Genomic DNA, 19,983 nt, shown 5'->3' with positions numbered 1-19,983 from the left:
CTACGAGGGTCACTCGAAAAGAAATGCACACTATTTTTGTAAAAATACAGTTTTCATTCTGCATTTGTGAAAGTCTAACAGTGTATAGATACATCCTTCTCGCTTGTTTTCAAACTTAGTTCATCCTGTCCCCGTGAGTGGCGCTGTCACAGCATGTCTTCAAGATGGTTGCTACACTTGACGTTCATTAGAAGCAACGTGCTGTCATAGAAGTCCTGTGCTGTAAAAACGAGACAGTGGGAAACATCCACAAGAGATTGAAAAAGGTGTATGGAGATGCTGCTGTCAATCACAGTACAGTTAGTTGGTGGGCAAGCAGGCTACGGGATGAAAGCGGGCACGGAAATATTGAGGATTGTCCTCGCAGAGGCAGGCCTCATACTGCACTCACTCCAGACAATGTGCAGAGAGTTAACAAATTGGTGACTGCTGACAGACACATATGTGACGACACTGAAGAAACTTCAAGCTTGACTGAGTCGTGTTCAGCCACATCAGCAAAAGCAGGATGTTTTTCTGTTGCACGACAATGCACGGCCACATGTCAGTCAAAAAACCATGGAAGCGATCACAAAACTCGGATGGACAACACTGAAACACCCGCCTTACAGCCCTGACCAGGCTCCATGTGACTATCATTTCTTTGGGAAACTGAAAGACTCTCTTCGTGGAACAAGGTTTGAAGATGATGACTCCCTTGCGCATGCTGCCAAACAGTGGCTCCAACAGGTTGGTCCAGAATTTTACCGTGCGGGTATACAGGCACTGGTTCCAAGATGACGTAAGGCAGTTGACAGGGATGGAAATTATGTGGAGAAATGAGAATATTGTTCCTAAAGGATGTATCTACACACTGTAAAACTTTCAAACATGTAGAATAAAAGATGGATAAAAAAAATAGTGTGCATTTCTTTTGGAGTGACCCTCGTATATATAAAACAATGCACAGTATTACCAAAATGGTAATACAAAAATTCATATTAAGTTTACATATAAAGAAATTTTACAACTGTAAACATGAATATAAATGCTATCAGTCATGTCAAAATATGCATCAGGATTGAAATAATACAATGAAACAGTTAACTGTTTTACAACTATCAAGCACCATAAGAAGTTTCATTTGTATTTACACCTAATTTGGAAATTCACTAGGCAAAAATCTGTACAAGAAACAAGAAGACATCTGAAATGTGACAGCCTAGTTCAGATTTAACTTTAACATACCGACTTATTCGATTTATCAGACACATTGTATCTGAAAGTAAATAAGTACAGGAATAAAGTCTGTGACATGCTTACAGATCGTTTTTCCTTCCACTCCTCAAACTGTAGACGTTGCTGCTCAAAATGAGTGCACTCTTCATGCTGAGTTAAGCCATTGCGTCGATACCTCATCAGCTCGCTGATGCGTAGTCTAAGTTCTCTCTCCCTCTGAAGGTTGTGTAGGAAGTGCTCATGTTCTTGAGCAGTATGAAACTGAGTGAAAACCCTCATACGATCCTGGAATTCCCTAGAACAATTTGACACTTTACATCAATCTATATGAAGATACACTGAATTTTAGAACATAACAATTGTACACACATTATGGGTACCATCTATCTAGCTGCCTACAACTGTATTGTCTTATATCTGTGCAGATAATCACAATGCATTAAAATGTATAAATTCAGATAACTAAATGCTGCCATTTATCATTGCAGTTTCACTTTACTTCTATTTAGTCTTCACAGAAGGTTACTACGCCCAAGAGAATTCTTAATTATATCTTAGTGAGGAATTTGGTTGGTTGGTTGGATAGTGGGATTGAAGGGACCAGACTGCTAGGGCCATCGGTTCCCTTTTCTAAAACTTTCAAACACCCACAAAGAATGAAAATGAACAATGGAGACGACAAGAGATGACACAGGACAAAAAAAGACTCAAACAGAGACCAGACAAAAGGAATTAAAATCACACAGAGTGTGACAGTGGATGGCCGACCATAGAGACAAAAAAGGAAAAGCCAACCACCAAGAAACACACTAAAAAACTCAGTCTAAAGTCATAGGCCAAAGGCCAGACTCAACACAAAATAAAGACAAACACTTAGATCAAGTGATAATAGCCCCCTGCACGAATAAAATGCAAAACTAAGCCTGCCATGGCAGTGTCATCTGTTAAAAGTGCAGGGAGCGTATCAGGCACCGCAAACGTCTGCCTGAGTGCAGTTAAAAGGTGACAGGTCAACAAAATGTGGACCACCGTCAAAGCGGATCCGCAGCGACCTAGAGGTGGGTCCTCACAGCACAATAAGTGGCTCTGCATCATCCGGGTGTGCCCAATGCACAGCCTGCAGAGGACAACAGACTCCTTGTGAGAGACCCGCAAGGAGGAGCGCCACGCACCGGTAGACTCATTGATGACCCAAAGTTTGTTGGGTGAAGAGAGGGAGGGCCATTCTTCACCCCAGGTGCGAAGTAACTTCTGCCGCAAAACGGATCTGAGGTAATTCTCCAAAAGACCAATTGATAAGGCTGGAGCACCGGCAGCCTGCTTGGCCAGCATGTCAACACGTTCATTTCCTGGGATGCCGACATGACCAGTGTCCACACAAAGACCAAAGAACGGCCGCAACGGGGAAGAGTATGGAGCGACTCCTGGATAGCCATCACCAGACGAGAGCGAGGGAAATACTGGTCAATAGCTCGTAAACCGCTCAGGGAGTCGCTACAGATAATGAAGGACTCCCCTGAGCAGGAGCGGATATACTCTAGGGCACGAAAGATGGCGACCAGCTCAGCAGTGAAAATGCTGCACCCAGCCGGCAATGAGTGTTGTTCGTAATGGTCCCCTAGAGTGAGAGTATAACCGACACAACCAGCAACCATCGAACTGCATCGAACTGTCAGTGTAAACAACACCAGAGCCTTGATACGTGGCAAGGGTAGAAAGAAAGCAGCGGCAGAAGGCCTCAGGAGGGACTGAGTCCTTCGGGCCCTGTGCCAATTCGAGCTGAAGGCATGGGCAGGGCACACACCATGGGGGAGTACGCAGAGGGGCCCGGTAAGGAGGTGGAAGAGGGAAAACCCCAAGCCGGAGAGAAGCTCTCTGACACGGACCGCGATCGTACAGCCCAACCGGGGCCGACATTCTGGGAACAGGAAATGATAATTAGGATGCCCGCGCAAGCTACAAATGTGTGTAGCATAAGCAACCAGTAAACACTAGCGCCGTAACCGCAGTGGAGGGACATCTGCCTCCACAAGTATGCTGTTCACAGGGCTGATCCGGAAAGCTCCAGTGGCAAGTTGGATCCCACTGTGAAGGATGGGGTCCAGCACCTGCAACGCAGAAGGGGATGCTGAACCATAAGTCAGGCTCCCATAATCCAGATGGGACTGAATTAACGCCTGGTAGAGCCGTAAGAGGGTAGATCGCTCGGCTCCCCAGCTGGTGCGTCTCAAGCATCGCAGAGCATTGAGATGCCGCCAACACATCTACTTAAGCTGCGGAATGTGAGGGAGCCAAGTCAACCGCACATAAAAAACCACACCCAAAAACCGATGGGTCTCCATCACAGCAAGAGGTTTGCCATCAAGATAAAGTCATGGCTTAGGGCGAACAATGCGTCGCTGGCAGCAATGCATAACGCAGGTCTTGGCAGCCGAAAACTGGAAGCCTTGCGCTACAGCCCAAGATTGCACCTTGCGGATAGTGCCCTGCAGCTGACGTTCAGCAGCTGCAATGCCAATGGAGCTATAGTAGAGGCAGAAGTTGTCAGCATACAAGCATGCTGAGACACACATTCCCATTGCCGCAGCGAGCCCATTAATTGCAATTAAAAACAGGCAGACACTTAAGACAGATCCCTGCGGTACCCCGTTCTCCTGAACTCATGGGGAACTATGGGATGCCGAAACTTGCACGCAGAAGGTACGATGCGACAGAAAATTTCGTATGAATATCGGCAGCGGACCCCAAAGACCCCAACCACGAAGCCTAGAGAGGATGTGATGCCGCCATGTCGTATCATATGCCTTCCGCATGTCAAAAAAGACAGCGACGAGGAGCTAACAGCGGGCAAAGGCCGTACGGATGGCAGATTCCAGGCTCACCAGATTATTGGTGGCAAAGTGGCCCTTACGGAACCCACCCTGAGACAGGGCCAGAAGGCCCTGAGACTCGAGTACCCAACTCAGCCGCCGGCTCACCAAGCGTTCAAGCAACTTGCAAAGAACGTTGGTGAGGCTAATGGGGCGGTAGCTGTCCACCTCCAGTGGGTTCTTGCCAGGTTTTAGAACGGGGATGATGATGCTTTCCTGCCATTGCGACGGGAACTCACCCTCGACCCAGATACGGTTGTAAAGGTCTAGGAGGCGTCGCTGGCAGTCCACCGAGAGGTGTTTGAGCATCTGACAGTGGATGCGATCTGGCCCGGGAGCTGTATCAGGGCAAGCAGCTAGGGCACTTTGGAATTCCCACTCACTGAACGGAACATTGTAGGATGCAGGGTGGCGCGTGTGAAATGAAAGGCTCCGACGTTCCAACCACTCTTTCAGGGAGCAGAAGGCCAGTGGGTAATTTGCAGAAGCAGAACTCAGAGCAAAATGCTCTGCCAAGCGGTTTGCGATTATGTTGGAGTCAGTACAAACTGCTCAATTCAGTGAGAGCACAGGGACGCTGACAGGGGTCTGATAGCCATAGAGGCGCCTAATCTTGGCCCAAACCTGCGATGGAGAGATACAGAGGCCAATGGTGGACACATACCTTTCCCAGCACTCCTGTTGTGTTGGTGAATGATGCGGCGGGCCCGCGCATGCAGCTGTTTAAAGGCGATTAGGTGTTCTAATGAGGGATGTCGCTTCTGACGCTGGAGCGTTTGCCGGCGATATTTAATCGACTCAGCGATCTCAGGCGACCACCAAGGCACAGTCCTCTGCTGAGGAGACCCAGAAGAACGGGGAACGGCAGATTCTGCGGCAGTAACAGTGCTGGTGGTGACCTGAGTGAACCACCGCATCAACGGCTTCATTGGAAAGAGGCTCAATAGTGACAATGGAGGAGTACAAGTCCCAGTCAGCCTTATTCATAGCCCATCTGCAAGGACGCCCAGAAGAGTGACACTGTGGCAGTGACAGAAAGATCGGACAGTGGTCACTACATCGTGCACACTCCACTGGACAGATGGTAAGAGGCTAGGGCTGCAGATCGAAAGGTCGATGGCTGAGTATGTGCCATGCATCACACTGAAATATGTGAAGGCACCATCATTTAAAATGGAAAGGTCGAGCTGTGCCAACACATGTTCAATGGTGCTGCCTCTGCCCGTTGCCACTGATCCACCCCACAGGCGATTATGGGCATTGAAGTTGCCCAGTAACAGATTAGGTGGCGGCAACTGGGCTATGAGCGCAGCCAGGACATGCTGTGGGACATCACCATCTGGTGGAAGATACAGACTGCAGACACTGACAGCCTGAGTCGTCCACACCCGAACAGCAACAGCCTCTAAAGGTGTTTGTAGAGGGACAGACTCACTGTGAAGAGTGTGAAGGACGTAGATGCAGACGCCACCAGATACCCTCTCATAAGCTGCCTGTTTCTTATAATAACCCCGATAGCCACAGAGGGAGAGGGTTCACATCGCTGGGAACCAAGATTCTTGAAGAGCAATGCAGAAGAAAGGGTGAAGGCTGAGAAGTTGTCTGAGCTCAGCAAGATGGTGGAAGAAACCGCTACAGTTCCACTGGAGGATGACATTGTCCATGGCCGAGAAAGGCGTGAAGGTACTGAGGAGGCAAATTACGTTGCTGGGTCACCTGCTGCCACCGATTGAGTACCAACAGGAGCAACATCCATCATGTCCGAGGGACCAGCGAGATTGAGGTCCTCAGTGGACGCAAGAATCTCCACCTCATCCTCAGACGCAGAGCTTGTAGATAGCGGTGGAGTAGGTGCCACCGCAGGTTCCTTGGTCTTAGAGGTCTTCAATTTCGCTTTCTCGCGCAGTTCCCTCAGTTGCCCTTGCCGGGAGGGCTTTTCGGAGTCAGTCTCCGGGACCAAAGAGGATCGCGAAGCTGCTGTGCTGCTGGTAGGAACCTGGGAAGGGAGTGACCCAAGGGATCCCTTCCGAGCGAGAGAAGCCGAAGAAGACTTACACTTCACCAGCTTAGACATGGGGACTGGTGTCCCCGGTGGTTGATGGGGTGCTGCTCCCGAGGCAGGTGGTGTGGGAGCAACAAAGAGAGAAGGGCCCCCACCATCAAGGGGCAGGTGTGGTCCTCTGGCTCTGAGAGCTGACGGTATGTGGTGCAGCTATGGGAACTGTAGCAGGAGTGACAGTGGCGGCATAAGGTGACGTCATGCGTACTGGATGAAGTTGTTCAAATTTCCGCTTAGCCTCAGTGTAGGTCAGTCGATCAGGTGTTTGTAGAGGGACAGACTCACTGTGAAGAGTGTGAAGGACGTAGATGCAGACGCCACCAGATACCCTCTCATAAGCTGCCTGTTTCTTATAATAACCCCGATAGCCACAGAGGGAGAGGGTTCACATCGCTGGGAACCAAGATTCTTGAAGAGCAATGCAGAAGAAAGGGTGAAGGCTGAGAAGTTGTCTGAGCTCAGCAAGATGGTGAAAGAAACCAAAGAGGATCGCGAAGCTGCTGTGCTGCTGGTAGGAACCTGGGAAGGGAGTGACCCAAGGGATCCCTTCCGAGCGAGAGAAGCCGAAGAAGACTTACACTTCACCAGCTTAGACATGGGGACTGGTGTCCCCGGTGGTTGATGGGGTGCTGCTCCCGAGGCAGGTGGTGTGGGAGCAACAAAGAGAGAAGGGCCCCCACCATCAAGGGGCAGGTGTGGTCCTCTGGCTCTGAGAGCTGACGGTATGTGGTGCAGCTATGGGAACTGTAGCAGGAGTGACAGTGGCGGCATAAGGTGACGTCATGCGTACTGGATGAAGTTGTTCAAATTTCCGCTTAGCCTCAGTGTAGGTCAGTCGATCTAGGGTCTTGTATTCCACTATTTTCCGTTCCTTCTGGAGAATCTTACAGTCCGGCAAGCAAGGGGGAGGGTGCTCTCTGCAGTTGACACAGATGGGAGGCGGGGCACATGGAGTATCAGGACGGGATGGACGACCACAATCACAACATATGAGGCTGGAAGCACAGCGGGAAGACATATGGCCGAACTTCCAACACTTGAAGCACCGCATCGGGGGAGGGATATATGGCTTGACACCACAATGGTAGACCATCACCTTGACCTTCTCAGGTAATGTGTCACCCTTGAAGGCCAAGATGAAAGCACCAGTGGCAACTTGATGATCCTTCGGGCCCCGGTGGACGCGCCAGACGAAATGGACACCTCATCGCTCTAAGTTGGCACACAGCTCGTCATCGGACTGTAAAAGAAGATCTCTGTGGAAAACAATGCCCTGGACCATATTTAAGCTTTCATGAGGGGTGACGGTAACAGAAACATCCCCCAGCTTCGTACAAGCGAGTAAGGCTCGTGACTGGGCAGAGGATGCTGTTTTTATCAAGACTGACCCTGACCGCATTTTGGACAAGCCCTGCACCTCCCCGAACTTGTCCTCTAAATGCTCGACAAAGAACTGAGGCTTCAGAGACACAAAGTAGTCCCCGTCAGCTCTGGTACAGATGAGATACCGGGGCGAATACGTTTCACTGTCATTCATAGCCTTTCGTTCCTCCCATGGTGTGGCCAGGGAGGGGAACGATTTGGGGTCATACACATTAGCTTTAAAGTGAGCCCTCGAATGTTTAGAGACTGCTGGCGGCTGGCCACCAGCTAGAGAAGATGTACCACGTTTCATTGCGGGTCATCCGCCCTGATGCCAGCTACTCCGACCAAGGGCCCTCCCCACGGGTGCCACCCAGCCTCAGTTAGGGCCACCTGGCAGGATGGCCATTGCCGGAAGTCCCGATGCCCCAGGGAGACGTGGGGAGTTAACGGCGCAGGCATCAGCAGAGCGATCCCTGTGTTGTCAGGGGGCTACAACCAACAGGGTACATGGCGGCCCCACCACAACGGACTGGCTACTGTGCTGGATATTAGGTGACAAGGAGTCCATGGTCATCGCCTGTGCAGAAAGTGGCACTGCACATTGCATGGTGGAAAGTGCACACAGAAACGTATCCATGCCCAAGGGATGGAGAGCGGGCAGGACTGCAATGCAACAACGAATAAGCTGGCGAAAGATCTCAACGCACGATGGAGACAATGCACCAAGTAAGGCGCCCTTCCCCAATTGGCTCGCTCTTCGGAATAATTTTGAGATATGTAGGTCAAACCCGACAGGGGGCCATCACATAAGGGCCAAAATGTTTGAGACTCCTTTTAGTCGTCTCTTACGACAGACAGGAATACCGCGGGCCTATTCTTACCCCCGAACCCGGAGGGGGTGAGGAATTAGGGGGCTGAGCAGTGTAAATCTTGATATCCAACCAAGACTGGCATGCTATGCAGCTGTTTGTACTCACAGCGTATACATTTTGATAGATGCTTGCACTCATACAAAGACACTACTAAATGACAGTACCGACTTGAGGTATCTGACAGCGCATGATCAGCACAGAAATTAGTAATGTTGATCGCATGCTTTGATATGCAGGCACACTCAGACGATGGTTGAGACTACTGAGAACACGAGTACACTGAGATTTAGCACTGTCCACATGCCCAGCTAAACTCTTTGAATGCACGAAGTTAGTGTGCCATGGGTTGGACTGTCAGAGGCCCAACAGTAAGTGTGAGTTCCTGGGTCATCAGCAGTGTAGTGTGGGTGTAAGAATATTGGGAGTTGTGAACTGAAGGAACCCAGACTTGAGTTACGGTTAATTTTATACAATTTTCCACAATACTCAATCCTTGTGCAGCATGTGATGCATGAAAGTGTTTAAAATTCACGAAATCCAAATTCTATCTGTGGAAAGGAATTACCATACCTCTTTTTTCCAAGAATACATTGATAGCCATATGCAGAATAACTTCAAAAGGACAGAGGAAAGCCTCAGACTATGCGGATATATGATTCTTGTCTTACAAAGAGTAGGACGAGGGAAGGCACATGGGCAATGCCTACTGAAAAGCAATTGGACAATACTGGCGAGTACATACAGTCTATTCACAAAAAAAAGAACAAATTCTGACTGGGGAGGGGTGCAGAGGAAGGAAGGTGTGTCCTCTCCCTGCACACTGTCTGCTGCCAAGGGGAGAGGGGTAGTGAGGAGACCTGAGCTGCGATTATGTCAAGCAGTGTTGGCTCAACACTCGCACTCACATGTTTGTTTATGCTCCAAGTGGTGCTGAGGCTGCAGTCTATTAGCCACCATACCAGCTATCAACTGCTACACATTGCACATCTACGAAAGTAAAAGTTGGCAGAGAGACATAATGAAAGCATACAGGATCGTAAAATCGAAATTGACAGTTTCATGTTGAGTAATGGTGCTTGTTGCTACTAATTCTGCATCAGTTCGCATAGACAGTTCAAAATTGAAAAGAGCCAGCAGTGGAACTTACATTGTGGCAATAATTGCCATTATTAGTGCACTTTAGCTGTGTAGCGGATTACAGGAAATTCTTTTTTGTTTATTAGCCCTAAACGGGCACCCACCATGGTGAAGACAACAGGGTGTGATAATGCCTCGGACCTTAACACACAAAACAGCATATGTGGTTGCAAAAGTCTCCTTCTAAGGGAAAAGTGATTTTACACACACAAACAAATTTACCACACTTAAGAAATTTAGACAAAGGTAAAGGCAGTTTCAAAGCACTGATGGATTGAAAAATTTGAATTTTACCTCTTTTTACCAGGTGTTTCGAGTGATTTCCCAAGCTATCTGCGTAAAATTTCTGAACTCTTCTCACAACACAGAAACTTGCTTCTATGTACATCACTGTTTGTCTCATCGGCTGTGAGGAAGAGTGTGAAGCAACTCTTTATTTTCATTCTCCTACTCTCAACATCCAGAGACATTATCAAGTACTTTTCTTGCTCCACTCCGTATGGCTCTAGCATTTGCTCTACACCAAGAAGTGTACAGTGTATCTGGCATTGCCCATAATGGGTCAGGAACCACTTTGTCACTGATCCACAGACATATTAATGTGCGACACAACAACACAGCACAACAGTCACTTTGACATGGCTACACACATGAGGTTTCATATTAGATCACAGGTTGGCAGCACCCAGACACATGATCAGGCCAAAGTAGAACAACTTCTGCTGATTCAGAAATCCAGAGCCCTCATTCTTCTCTTTTTTTAACAGACAGTACAATAATCTCAGCCCACAAGTCTGACTACAGACAGGGTGGCCTCTCTGTGTCCGACTAAATTTCCCAGATTTTCCCGGGACTTCTCCAGGGTTTTATTATATTTTTTTTTTTTCCCCCAAATAGCCTTTTTAGGGGTGGAAACTGAACATTAAGCATGATTTAAATGTTCAGTATTTTTCTTGACTTTTTTTTTTTAAAATCTGCTTTTATACAGTGTCCATAATTAATGTTCCCATTTCAGAATGCTGTAGAAAGAGAACCACCACTCAGAATGGCGTCAAATTTGAATATCATATTACGACGTGAGGAAGACAATAACATCATGGAACAAAAAAATTTAACGAAAATTGTTCCAATAAATGGCACTGTAAGTGTCTTAACATAGATGGGGTCAGCTACAAATTACAGATGAACTGTAATACAATGGCTATAGTTTGAGTTCGGTAGTCAACAGCTGTGGCACTGTTAGTTATGCAAGCTCATCCACCACAGCAAGGTTGTGCCACATCAGATGGGAAAAGCTGTCATGGGGTCAAGGACTGCTTACAAAGCAAAACGACATCTGTTTATAATTGTTGCCAGACTAGTGTAAGACATCTACAAGATGCTGTCCACTGTTTTCTGCCAAAAGCTGAAATTGAGAAATAGTGCGTTCCACAACAGACTGTAGTGCCTCGGGGGCCACATACAGAGTGTGTTGCGCAATGCGTACCTACAGTTCAGCTACTTTCATAATGGGAGCACTAAGCACAGCATCTTTCTGAAAACCACACAGCCATAAGTCACACAGATTAAGATAGGTTAAGATAGATGATCCGGTTGGTCAGGCTGTAGGGAAATGACAGCTAATAATTCAAACATCTTCAAAATGATTCTGCAGCAACCATTCAGTTGCTGTGCAATTCGCAGGTGAGCGTCACCTTGCATAAAAAGGATCCTACCAACATCCACGTCCTTGAAAGATGGGAATGATGATGGTGCGCAAAAGACTCTTATAGTGTTTACCAGCAAAGGTACAGGTAACAGGACTCACACGACTTGTCTCTCCAAAAAAAATACAGTTCTATGATAAACAATGTGTCTGTCCACTGACTGTTCAATGGCCATTCATTTTTCACTTCCATGTGAGCAAGAAATTCCAGAGCTAACATTTGTCTTGCTGGCAGGTCAGCAGGAAGCAACTCCTAAACATGAGTGATTCTGCATGGATATCAATGCATTATGTTTCGTTGGATGCACTGTGCTCACAGGCATGTCCAACGTTCGGGCGGGGCACTTCCCCATGCACTGCACGTTTGCAGACTACCACTCGACACCTCTGCAATGCTGTGACCATATTTTCGACAGACGTCAGATCAACTGCTTTCCTCCCTCTGCCACACTTAAAAGGAACATGTCTTTTAAAATTTGGTAATCATTTTCTCCAGACCCTTGGTAGACATTGGACCAATGCCTTCTGTCATACACATGAGAGTCCGAAACCTCTGCAGTGCAACTGGCACATAGTCACCATTCTTCTAAAAGAGCTTCACAAGTGGTGAAGTATCCTTCCCAAAGACAGTGATGTTGGGCACCTTGGATGCAAACTGAGGAACAGCTGTGTGCCACGAATCTGTTGGTGTGCATGTCCTCTTTCTACTGCATTTTGAAACTGGAACTTTAATTATGGACACTATTGAAAATATCTAACACAGGCGCAGCTCGTGGTTTCTATACTGGGGAAGGCTGTGGCATTTATCAATCAGAGCCAACATGGACCTCGTGTTACGCTACAGATTAGTCTGACATAAACAACTAAGAATTCAGGGGGAGAGGGGTGGGCAGATCACTCTCTACCCATAATTTTACATACTGTATCTTCTATAATCAGGTATTAAATATCATTAGAAGCTAACTTCGAGTTAAAATCTTAAGTTAGTGTTTTTATATGTCATCATTACATTTTCTGACACTTTGCAGCAAATCATATGAAAAGACGCGTTTCGGACAGATCTTTAATGCGATGAATGTTAACTTTGCGGCTGCTTAATATTTTTGGTGTTTTCAGTTCTAAACTTAAGGTGTTTATTGTGGTTTACCTCCAAAGCTCTAAGTTTATGAGTTCGCATGACGATACTGTGATGCTTTGGTGATGTCACAGGTCTTGTGCTGTGATTGGGTGGCATGAGCAATCCGTGCAACTGCCATATTTACCTCATAAATTGATTCCAGGAGTTCATTTTGAATTGTCTTCGATAGGCCTAAGAAAACACGGTTTTCTGATTTCTCAATGTGCTGCTTCAATACGCAGTCCAGTTGTGCCATCAGACTGACTAATACTCGAAAAATTCCTGGGTTTTTGGAATCTTCTGTTTCGTCATGGCCCCTTAAGGCAAACTTGAATTTGCCGCAAAATTTAATACAGTCTATCAGTTTACCCAGAATATGCTGAATTTTTGATACATTTTCATTATATATCTTTATACTCCCCCCCCCCCATGAACCATGGACCTTGCCGTTGGTGGGGAGGCTTGCGTGCCTCAGCGATACAGATGGCCGTACCGTAGGTACAACCACAACGGAGGGGTATCTGTTGAGAGGCCAGACAAACGTGTGGTTCCTGAAGAGGGGCAGCAGCCTTTTCAGTAGTTGCAAGGGCAACAGTCTGGATGATTGACTGATCTGGCCTTGTAACAATAACCAAAACGGCATTGCTGTGCTGGTACTGCGAACGGCTGAAAGCAAGGGGAAACTACGGCCGTAATTTTTCCCAAGGGCATGCAGCTTTACTGTATGATTAAATGATGATAGCGTCCTCTTGGGTAAAATATTCCGGAGGTAAAATAGTCCCCCATTCGGATCTCCGGGCGGGGACTACTCAAGAGGATGTCGTTATCACGAGAAAGAAAACTGGCGTTCTACGGATCGGAGCGTGGAATGTCAGATCCCTTAATCGGGCAGGTAGGTTAGAAAATTTAAAAAGGGAAATGGATAGGTTAAAGTTAGATATAGTGGGAATTAGTGAAGTTCGGTGGCAGGAGGAACAAGACTTCTGGTCAGGTGACTACAGGGTTATAAACACAAAGTCAAATAGGGGTAATGCAGGAGTAGGTTTAATAATGAATAGGAAAATAGGAATGCTGGTAAGCTACTACAAACAGCATAGTGAACGCATTATTGTGGCCAAGATAGACACGAAGCCCACGGCTACTACAGTAGTACAAGTTTATATGCCAACTAGCTCTGCAGATGACGAAGAAATTGAAGAAATGTATGATGATATAAAAGAAATTATTCAGATAGTGAAGGGAGACGAAAATTTAATAGTCATGGGTGACTGGAATTCGAGTGTAGGAAAAGGGAGAGAAGGAAACGTAGTAGGTGAATATGGATTGGGGCTAAGAAATGAAAGAGGAAGCCGCCTGGTAGAATTTTGCACAGAGCACAACTTAATTATAGCTAACACTTGGTTTAAGAATCATGATAGAAGGTTGTATACATGGAAGAACCCTGGAGATACTAAAAGGTATCAGATAGATTATATAATGGTAAGACAGAGATTTAGGAACCAGGTTTTAAATTGTAAGACATTTCCAGGGGCAGATGTGGACTCTGACCACAATCTATTGGTTATGACCTGTAGATTAAAACTGAAGAAACTGCAAAAAGGTGGGAATTTAAGAAGATGGGACCTGGATAAATTGAAAGAAACAGAGGTTGTACAGAGTTTTAGGGAGAGCATAAGGGAACAATTGACAGGAATGGGGGAAAGAAATACAGTAGAAGAAGAATGGGTAGCTTTGAGGGATGAAGTAGTGAAGGCAGCAGAGGATCAAGTAGGTAAAAAGACCAGGGCTCTTAGAAATCCTTGGGTAACAGAAGAAATATTGAATTTAATTGATGAAAGGAGAAAATATAAAAATGCAGTTAATGAAGCAGGCAAAAAGGAATACAAACGTCTCAAAAATGAGATCGACAGGAAGTGCAAAATGGCTAAACAGGGATGGCTAGAGGACAAATGTAAGGATATAGAGGCTTATCTCACTAGGGGTAAGATAGATACTGCCTACAGGAAAATTAAAGAGACCTTTGGAGATAAGAGAACCACTTGTATGAACATCAAGAGCTCAGATGGAAACCCAATTCTAAGCAAAGAAGGGAAAGCAGAAAGGTGGAAGGAGTATATTGAGGGTCTATACAAGGGCGATGTACTTGAGGACAATATTATGGAAATGGAAGAGGATGTAGATGAAGATGAAATGGGAGATACGATACTGCGTGAAGAGTTTGACAGAGCACTGAAAGACCTGAGTCGAAACAAGGCCCCCGGAGTAGACAACATTCCATTGGAACTACTGATGGCCTTGGGAGAGCCAGTCCTGACAAAACTCTACCATCTGGTGAGCAAGATGTATGAAACAGGCGAAATACCCTCCGACTTCAAGAAGAATATAATAATTCCAATCTAAAAGAAAGCAGGTGTTGACAGATGTGAAAATTACCGAACAATCAGTTTAATAAGCCACAGCTGCAAAATACTAACACGAATTCTTTACAGACGAATGGAAAACTAGTAGAAGCCGACCTCGGGGAAGATCAGTTTGGATTCCGTAGAAATACTGGAACACGTGAGGCAATACTGACCTTACGACTTATCTTAGAAGAAAGATTAAGGAAAGGCAAACCTACGTTTCTAGCATTCGTAGACTTAGAGAAAGCTTTTGACAATGTTGACTGGAATACTCTCTTTCAAATTCTAAAGGTGGCAGGGGTAAAATACAGGGAGCAAAAGGCTATTTACAATTTGTACAGAAACCAGATGGCAGTTATAAGAGTCGAGGGACATGAAACGGAAGCAGTGGTTGGGAAGGGAGTGAGACAGGGTTGTAGCCTCTCCCCGATGTTATTCAATCTGTATATTGAGCAAGCAGTAAAGGAAACAAAAGAAAAATTCGGAGTAGGTATTAAAATCCATGGAGAAGAAATAAAAACCTTGAGGTTTGCCGATGACATTGTAATTCTGTCAGAGACAGCAAAGGACTTGGAAGAGCAGTTGAACGGAATGGACAGTGTCTTGAAAGGAGGATATAAGATGAACATCAACAAAAGCAAAACGAGGATAATGGAATGTAGTCGAATTAAGTCGGGTGATGCTGAGGGAATTAGATTAGGAAATGAGACACTTAAAGTAGTAAAGGAGTTTTGCTATTTGGGGAGCAAAATAACTGATGATGGTCGAAGTAGAGAGGATATAAAATGTAGACTGGCAATGGCAAGGAAAGCGTTTCTGAAGAAGAGAAATTTGTTAACATCGAGTATAGATTTAAGTGTCAGGAAGTCATTTCTGAAAGTATTTGTATGGAGTGTAGCCATGTATGGAAGTGAAACATGGACGGTAGATAGTTTGGACAAGAAGAGAATAGAAGCTTTCGAAATGTGGTGCTACAGAAGAATGCTGAAGATTAGATGGGTAGATCACATAACTAATGAGGAAGTATTGAATAGGATTGGGGAGAAGAGAAGTTTGTGGCACAACTTGACCAGAAGAAGGGATCAGTTGGTAGGACATGTTCTGAGGCATCAAGGGATCACCAATTTAATATTGGAGGGCAGCGTGGAGGGTAAAAATCATAGGGGGAGACCAAGAGATGAATACACTAAGCAGATTCAGAAGGATGTAGGTTGCAGTAGGTACTGGGAGATGAAGAAGCTTGCACAGGATAGAGTAGCATGGAGAGCTGCATCAAACCAGTCTCAGGACTGAAGACCACAACAACAACAACATCTTTATACTACGGCGGTAAGCACTGTCTAATTGGCACGTAATGTCCACTTGCCCTAGCATTGAAAACTCAATGAAACCATTTAAATATTTTTCACTGGAATTATGTTTTTTCAATTTCGCGTGAAAATTCTTTAAGTCAGTGATACCAGTTTCGGTCCAGGCACTATCAGTACTATTTGCAAGAAGACAGGTGAAACAGAAAAATGCATTTTTCACTTCACAACCACACAGCTGCATCGTACATTGCTCTATTAAAACTGTGTTTGTATCCTTGCCTAGATTTCCATTGTTTCTGTTCTTGATTGATCGTTAGAGCTGGTCTGGGTGCATCAAGTTCTTTCACTTTCATCCTATGGCCGTGTTCCGGTTTTTACCTATTAAATTGCACACTGAATTCATATTGCGCTGGTTTCACACTCGCGGTATTCACAGATACTTACAAGCAAGTAAAACTCACTAAAATCTTGCAAAATACACTCCGAAAAAGAAACTTGCCAATATCACACGGTATCAACAAAAGCAGTCAGCATCAGCAAGCAAGGAAGGTAAATTAACGGGACAAATTTCGCGCGCTTTGTCCTCTAATCACTTATGAAACTCTCGTTAGAAGGCAGTACTGTTATGTTGCTGTAGTGTAGTGCACTCTGGCGGGATATTTGCAAACTTATTCTAAATGTGGATAAAATATCCAATGGCAGAAACAAAACAACTATGTAAAACATTATCAAAACAATAATACTAAACATCGATTAATGACGCATCTTAGTGTAGTAGAGATGTGCAGAGACAGAGATTGGATAGCAAAGTTTCGGCCTCTCTACATTCCTTTATTACATAGATAGTGGAACATGAAAAACATGTGGTGGTTGGTACGACACCCTTAGGCTGCAAGCTCTGAGCCTTCGGGTCGCCCATAAAGAGCAGTACTATGTTGAAGCCACGCCCCCAAACTGCTACTACATGCAGCTTACGGACGTTCCAAGGCGCAGCCTATACACTACTAACCGTATGGAAAACATCTATCGATACAAACAGTTCCAAAAACGTTGACCGTCATTATTTTAATTGGAATGGGAAATATGCGAAATTTGTCCTGATAATTTAAATTATGTAATACGTTCTTGTAAAATTTACTTTAACATATATTTTGGAGCGGCTCTGCCTCAGAGCGTTTAATTACGAGCCGCGCCTGATCTAACATATTCAGGCAAATTCACATTTCAATGTACCACCAAATGGCAATGCAGAATGTAGTAGAATGGATAAAGTACAACATAGTAGACAAGAAATATTCCAGATATGAAGCATACACAGTTTAAATTTATCCCGAAAATAAGATTAAATTAACTGATTTGACTATAAGAAATTTCTTCGTTGTATGCAGCAGATGGATCATTCTGCAGGCAGTTTCAAATGTTGTTTCTCTAAATTTTCTCAGTAGTGTTCCTCAAGAAGAACGTCGCCTTCCCTCCAGGGATTCCCGTTTGAATTCCCAAGCCATCTCCATAATGCCTGCATGTTGTTCAAAACTACTGGTAACAAATCTAGCAGCCCATTTCAGAATTGCTTTAGTGTCTTCCTATAATCTGACCTAGTGCAGATCCCAAACACTTTAGCAGTGCTCAAGAGCGGGTCACAACAGCATCCTACATGCGGTGTCCTTTACTGACGAACCTCACTGACCTGAAATTCTCCCTATAAACTGGAGTCAACCATTTGTCTTCCTACCATTATCCTCACACTCTATTGCTATTTTATATCACTTTGCAACGTTGTGCCCAGATATTTAAATAATGTGACACTACTAATGCTGTATCCAAACATTAGGGGTTTGTTTTTCCATTATTTATATTTTTCTAGATTTAATGCTGGCTGCTATTCAGCACACCAATTAGAAATTTTGTCTAAATCATCTTGTATCATTCTACAGTCACTCATCTCTGACATCATGTACACCACATCACCACCAGCAGATTGCTGCTGACCCTGTCTGCCAGATCATTTATGTGTCTACAAAATAATAGTGGTCCTATCACACTTCCCTGGGGCACTCATGATGATACCCTTGTCTCTGATCAACACTTGCTGTCAAGGACTACACACTGGGTTCTATTACTTAAGAAGTCACCATGCCACTCACATATCTGGGAATGTATTCTGTATGCTCATATCTTCGTTACCAGTCTGCAGTGGGGTACTGTATCAAATGCTTTTCAAAAATCTAGGAATACAGAGTCTAACTGTTGCCCTTCACCCATAGTTTGCAATATATCATGTGAGAAAAGGTCAGGGTTAGATTCATGCAAGCAATGCTTTCTAAGACTGTGCTGATTCATCTCTAGGAAATTTATTATATTTAAACTCATAATATGTTCTAGAATTCTGCAGCAAACTGATGTTAAGGTTACTGGTCCTCAATTTTGGGAGTCAATTCTTTTACCCTTCTTATATACAGGTGTCACCTGCACTTTCTTCCAGTTACTTGGGACTTCGCGTACTGGGTGAGAGATTCACAATAAATATAAGATAAGTAATGGGTTAACGCCATAGAGTACTCTTTGTAAAACCTAATGGGATTCCATCTGGACCCTGGCTACTTTTTTTTAGTCACTTCTTCATACCATGGGGATGCTTTTAATTTTGTCATTCATACGGGGCTCTGTGCAATGGTCACATGACAGTATGTTTTTACATTCTCCTGCTCGAACAATTTCTTAAATAAGGAATTTATAACTTCAGCTTTCATTTTGCTATCTTCAACTGCCATACCAGGATGGTCAATGAATGATTGTAGTAGTGGGAACAACTAAATGAAAACAATCGATTAATTTGGTTGTAGTTTTACATATCGGTTGAATTATTCATTCATGCTTTTGAGTGAAGGTAGTCTGTGGGAGCAACCAAATGAAAATAATTGTTCAGTCAGTTGGACTAGTCATACATTCTTTCGAGTGAAACCAGCAATCGAATGAAAAGCAACAGAATGAAAACATTTGACACTCTTGTCACTTCACATATTTACTTGTGAACTTTACATAAGTGTCTTAATTGTGCCTTGTGCCTGTCTACAGTGTGATGTGTCTTCTTTAAGGTGAGTAGCAATCTGTCTTTTATTGCATTGTTCATATTCCTACCTGGAGTTTTCATTGTTTGACCGAAACCAGTCTTTAGTGTTTTAGCTGACAGAGCTATCCGATCATTCTTCTGATTGACACCAGCCTGCAGTACTCATCAGTTGAACTAAAGCAGTGCTACAATTTACCATCAAAGGGTAGCCCTACCCCCAAAGGTAAGTAAAAATATATGTCAGGGGATATGCAAAATTTAAAAATGAGGATTATACATGTCTTTTAATTATGTACTGAAAGGAGTAATTTTTCTTTTCATCACTTAAAACTGATTCATATATTGTTGTGGATTAAGTTGTTCCAAGTGCCATTAAAACATAACTAATTAAACTGACATATCACTGAGGTAGGCCTGTTATCACTTAAACTGCCAACTACAGACAAAAACCTACAAAACTCCTGACATCTGGGTCAAATCAGATTGCTGTTATGGACACACAGTCTGTAGGCAATATGATGGCTGATGGCCATGATGTACCATGGGTAGCAAGGATATGAGAGGGGGCAATGTATCCTTTCTTGTGTTTCAGTGCTGAGAATGCCAGCAGGCACGCATCTCCTACCGATCAGCAGATATAAATCACACACGAGATTAACAAGGATTTGTGACAGAGCATTATAGAGATGTTCATGTTCAAATGTAGTACTCTTTTCCAATAAGGAACAGAAACATAAGTTAGTTTTAAGCCAGCTCAATGAGTAGAAGGCAAACAACACTAAAAATATTCATTTGTCTGGCAGGCAGGGCAGCATCACAGTGCACGTGACTGCCAACTGTCAGAGGCTTTTCATTGTC

General features: G+C 44.6%; 1 protein-coding gene across 2 annotated transcripts in view; it reads right to left on the bottom strand.

Moving 5' to 3' along the window:
• The window catches only part of LOC126187418 (transcriptional adapter 2B-like), a 111,266-nt gene that overhangs the window by 65,437 nt on the left and 25,846 nt on the right, over positions 1–19,983 (bottom strand). For both annotated transcript variants that reach the window (XR_007537724.1, XM_049928489.1), the window contains exon 8: positions 1,303–1,513. Coding sequence is in view for 1 of the 2 variants with exons in the window: in XM_049928489.1 (XP_049784446.1) it covers positions 1,303–1,513 (211 nt within the window). In the remaining variant the exon portion in view is untranslated. The remainder of the gene's footprint in view (positions 1–1,302; positions 1,514–19,983) is intronic.

The sequence above is a fragment of the Schistocerca cancellata genome, chromosome 5 (genome assembly GCF_023864275.1).
Source record: "Schistocerca cancellata isolate TAMUIC-IGC-003103 chromosome 5, iqSchCanc2.1, whole genome shotgun sequence".
In the NCBI taxonomy this organism is placed as follows: Eukaryota; Metazoa; Arthropoda; class Insecta; order Orthoptera; family Acrididae; genus Schistocerca; species Schistocerca cancellata.
This window is presented reverse-complemented; position numbering and strand designations above follow the sequence as displayed.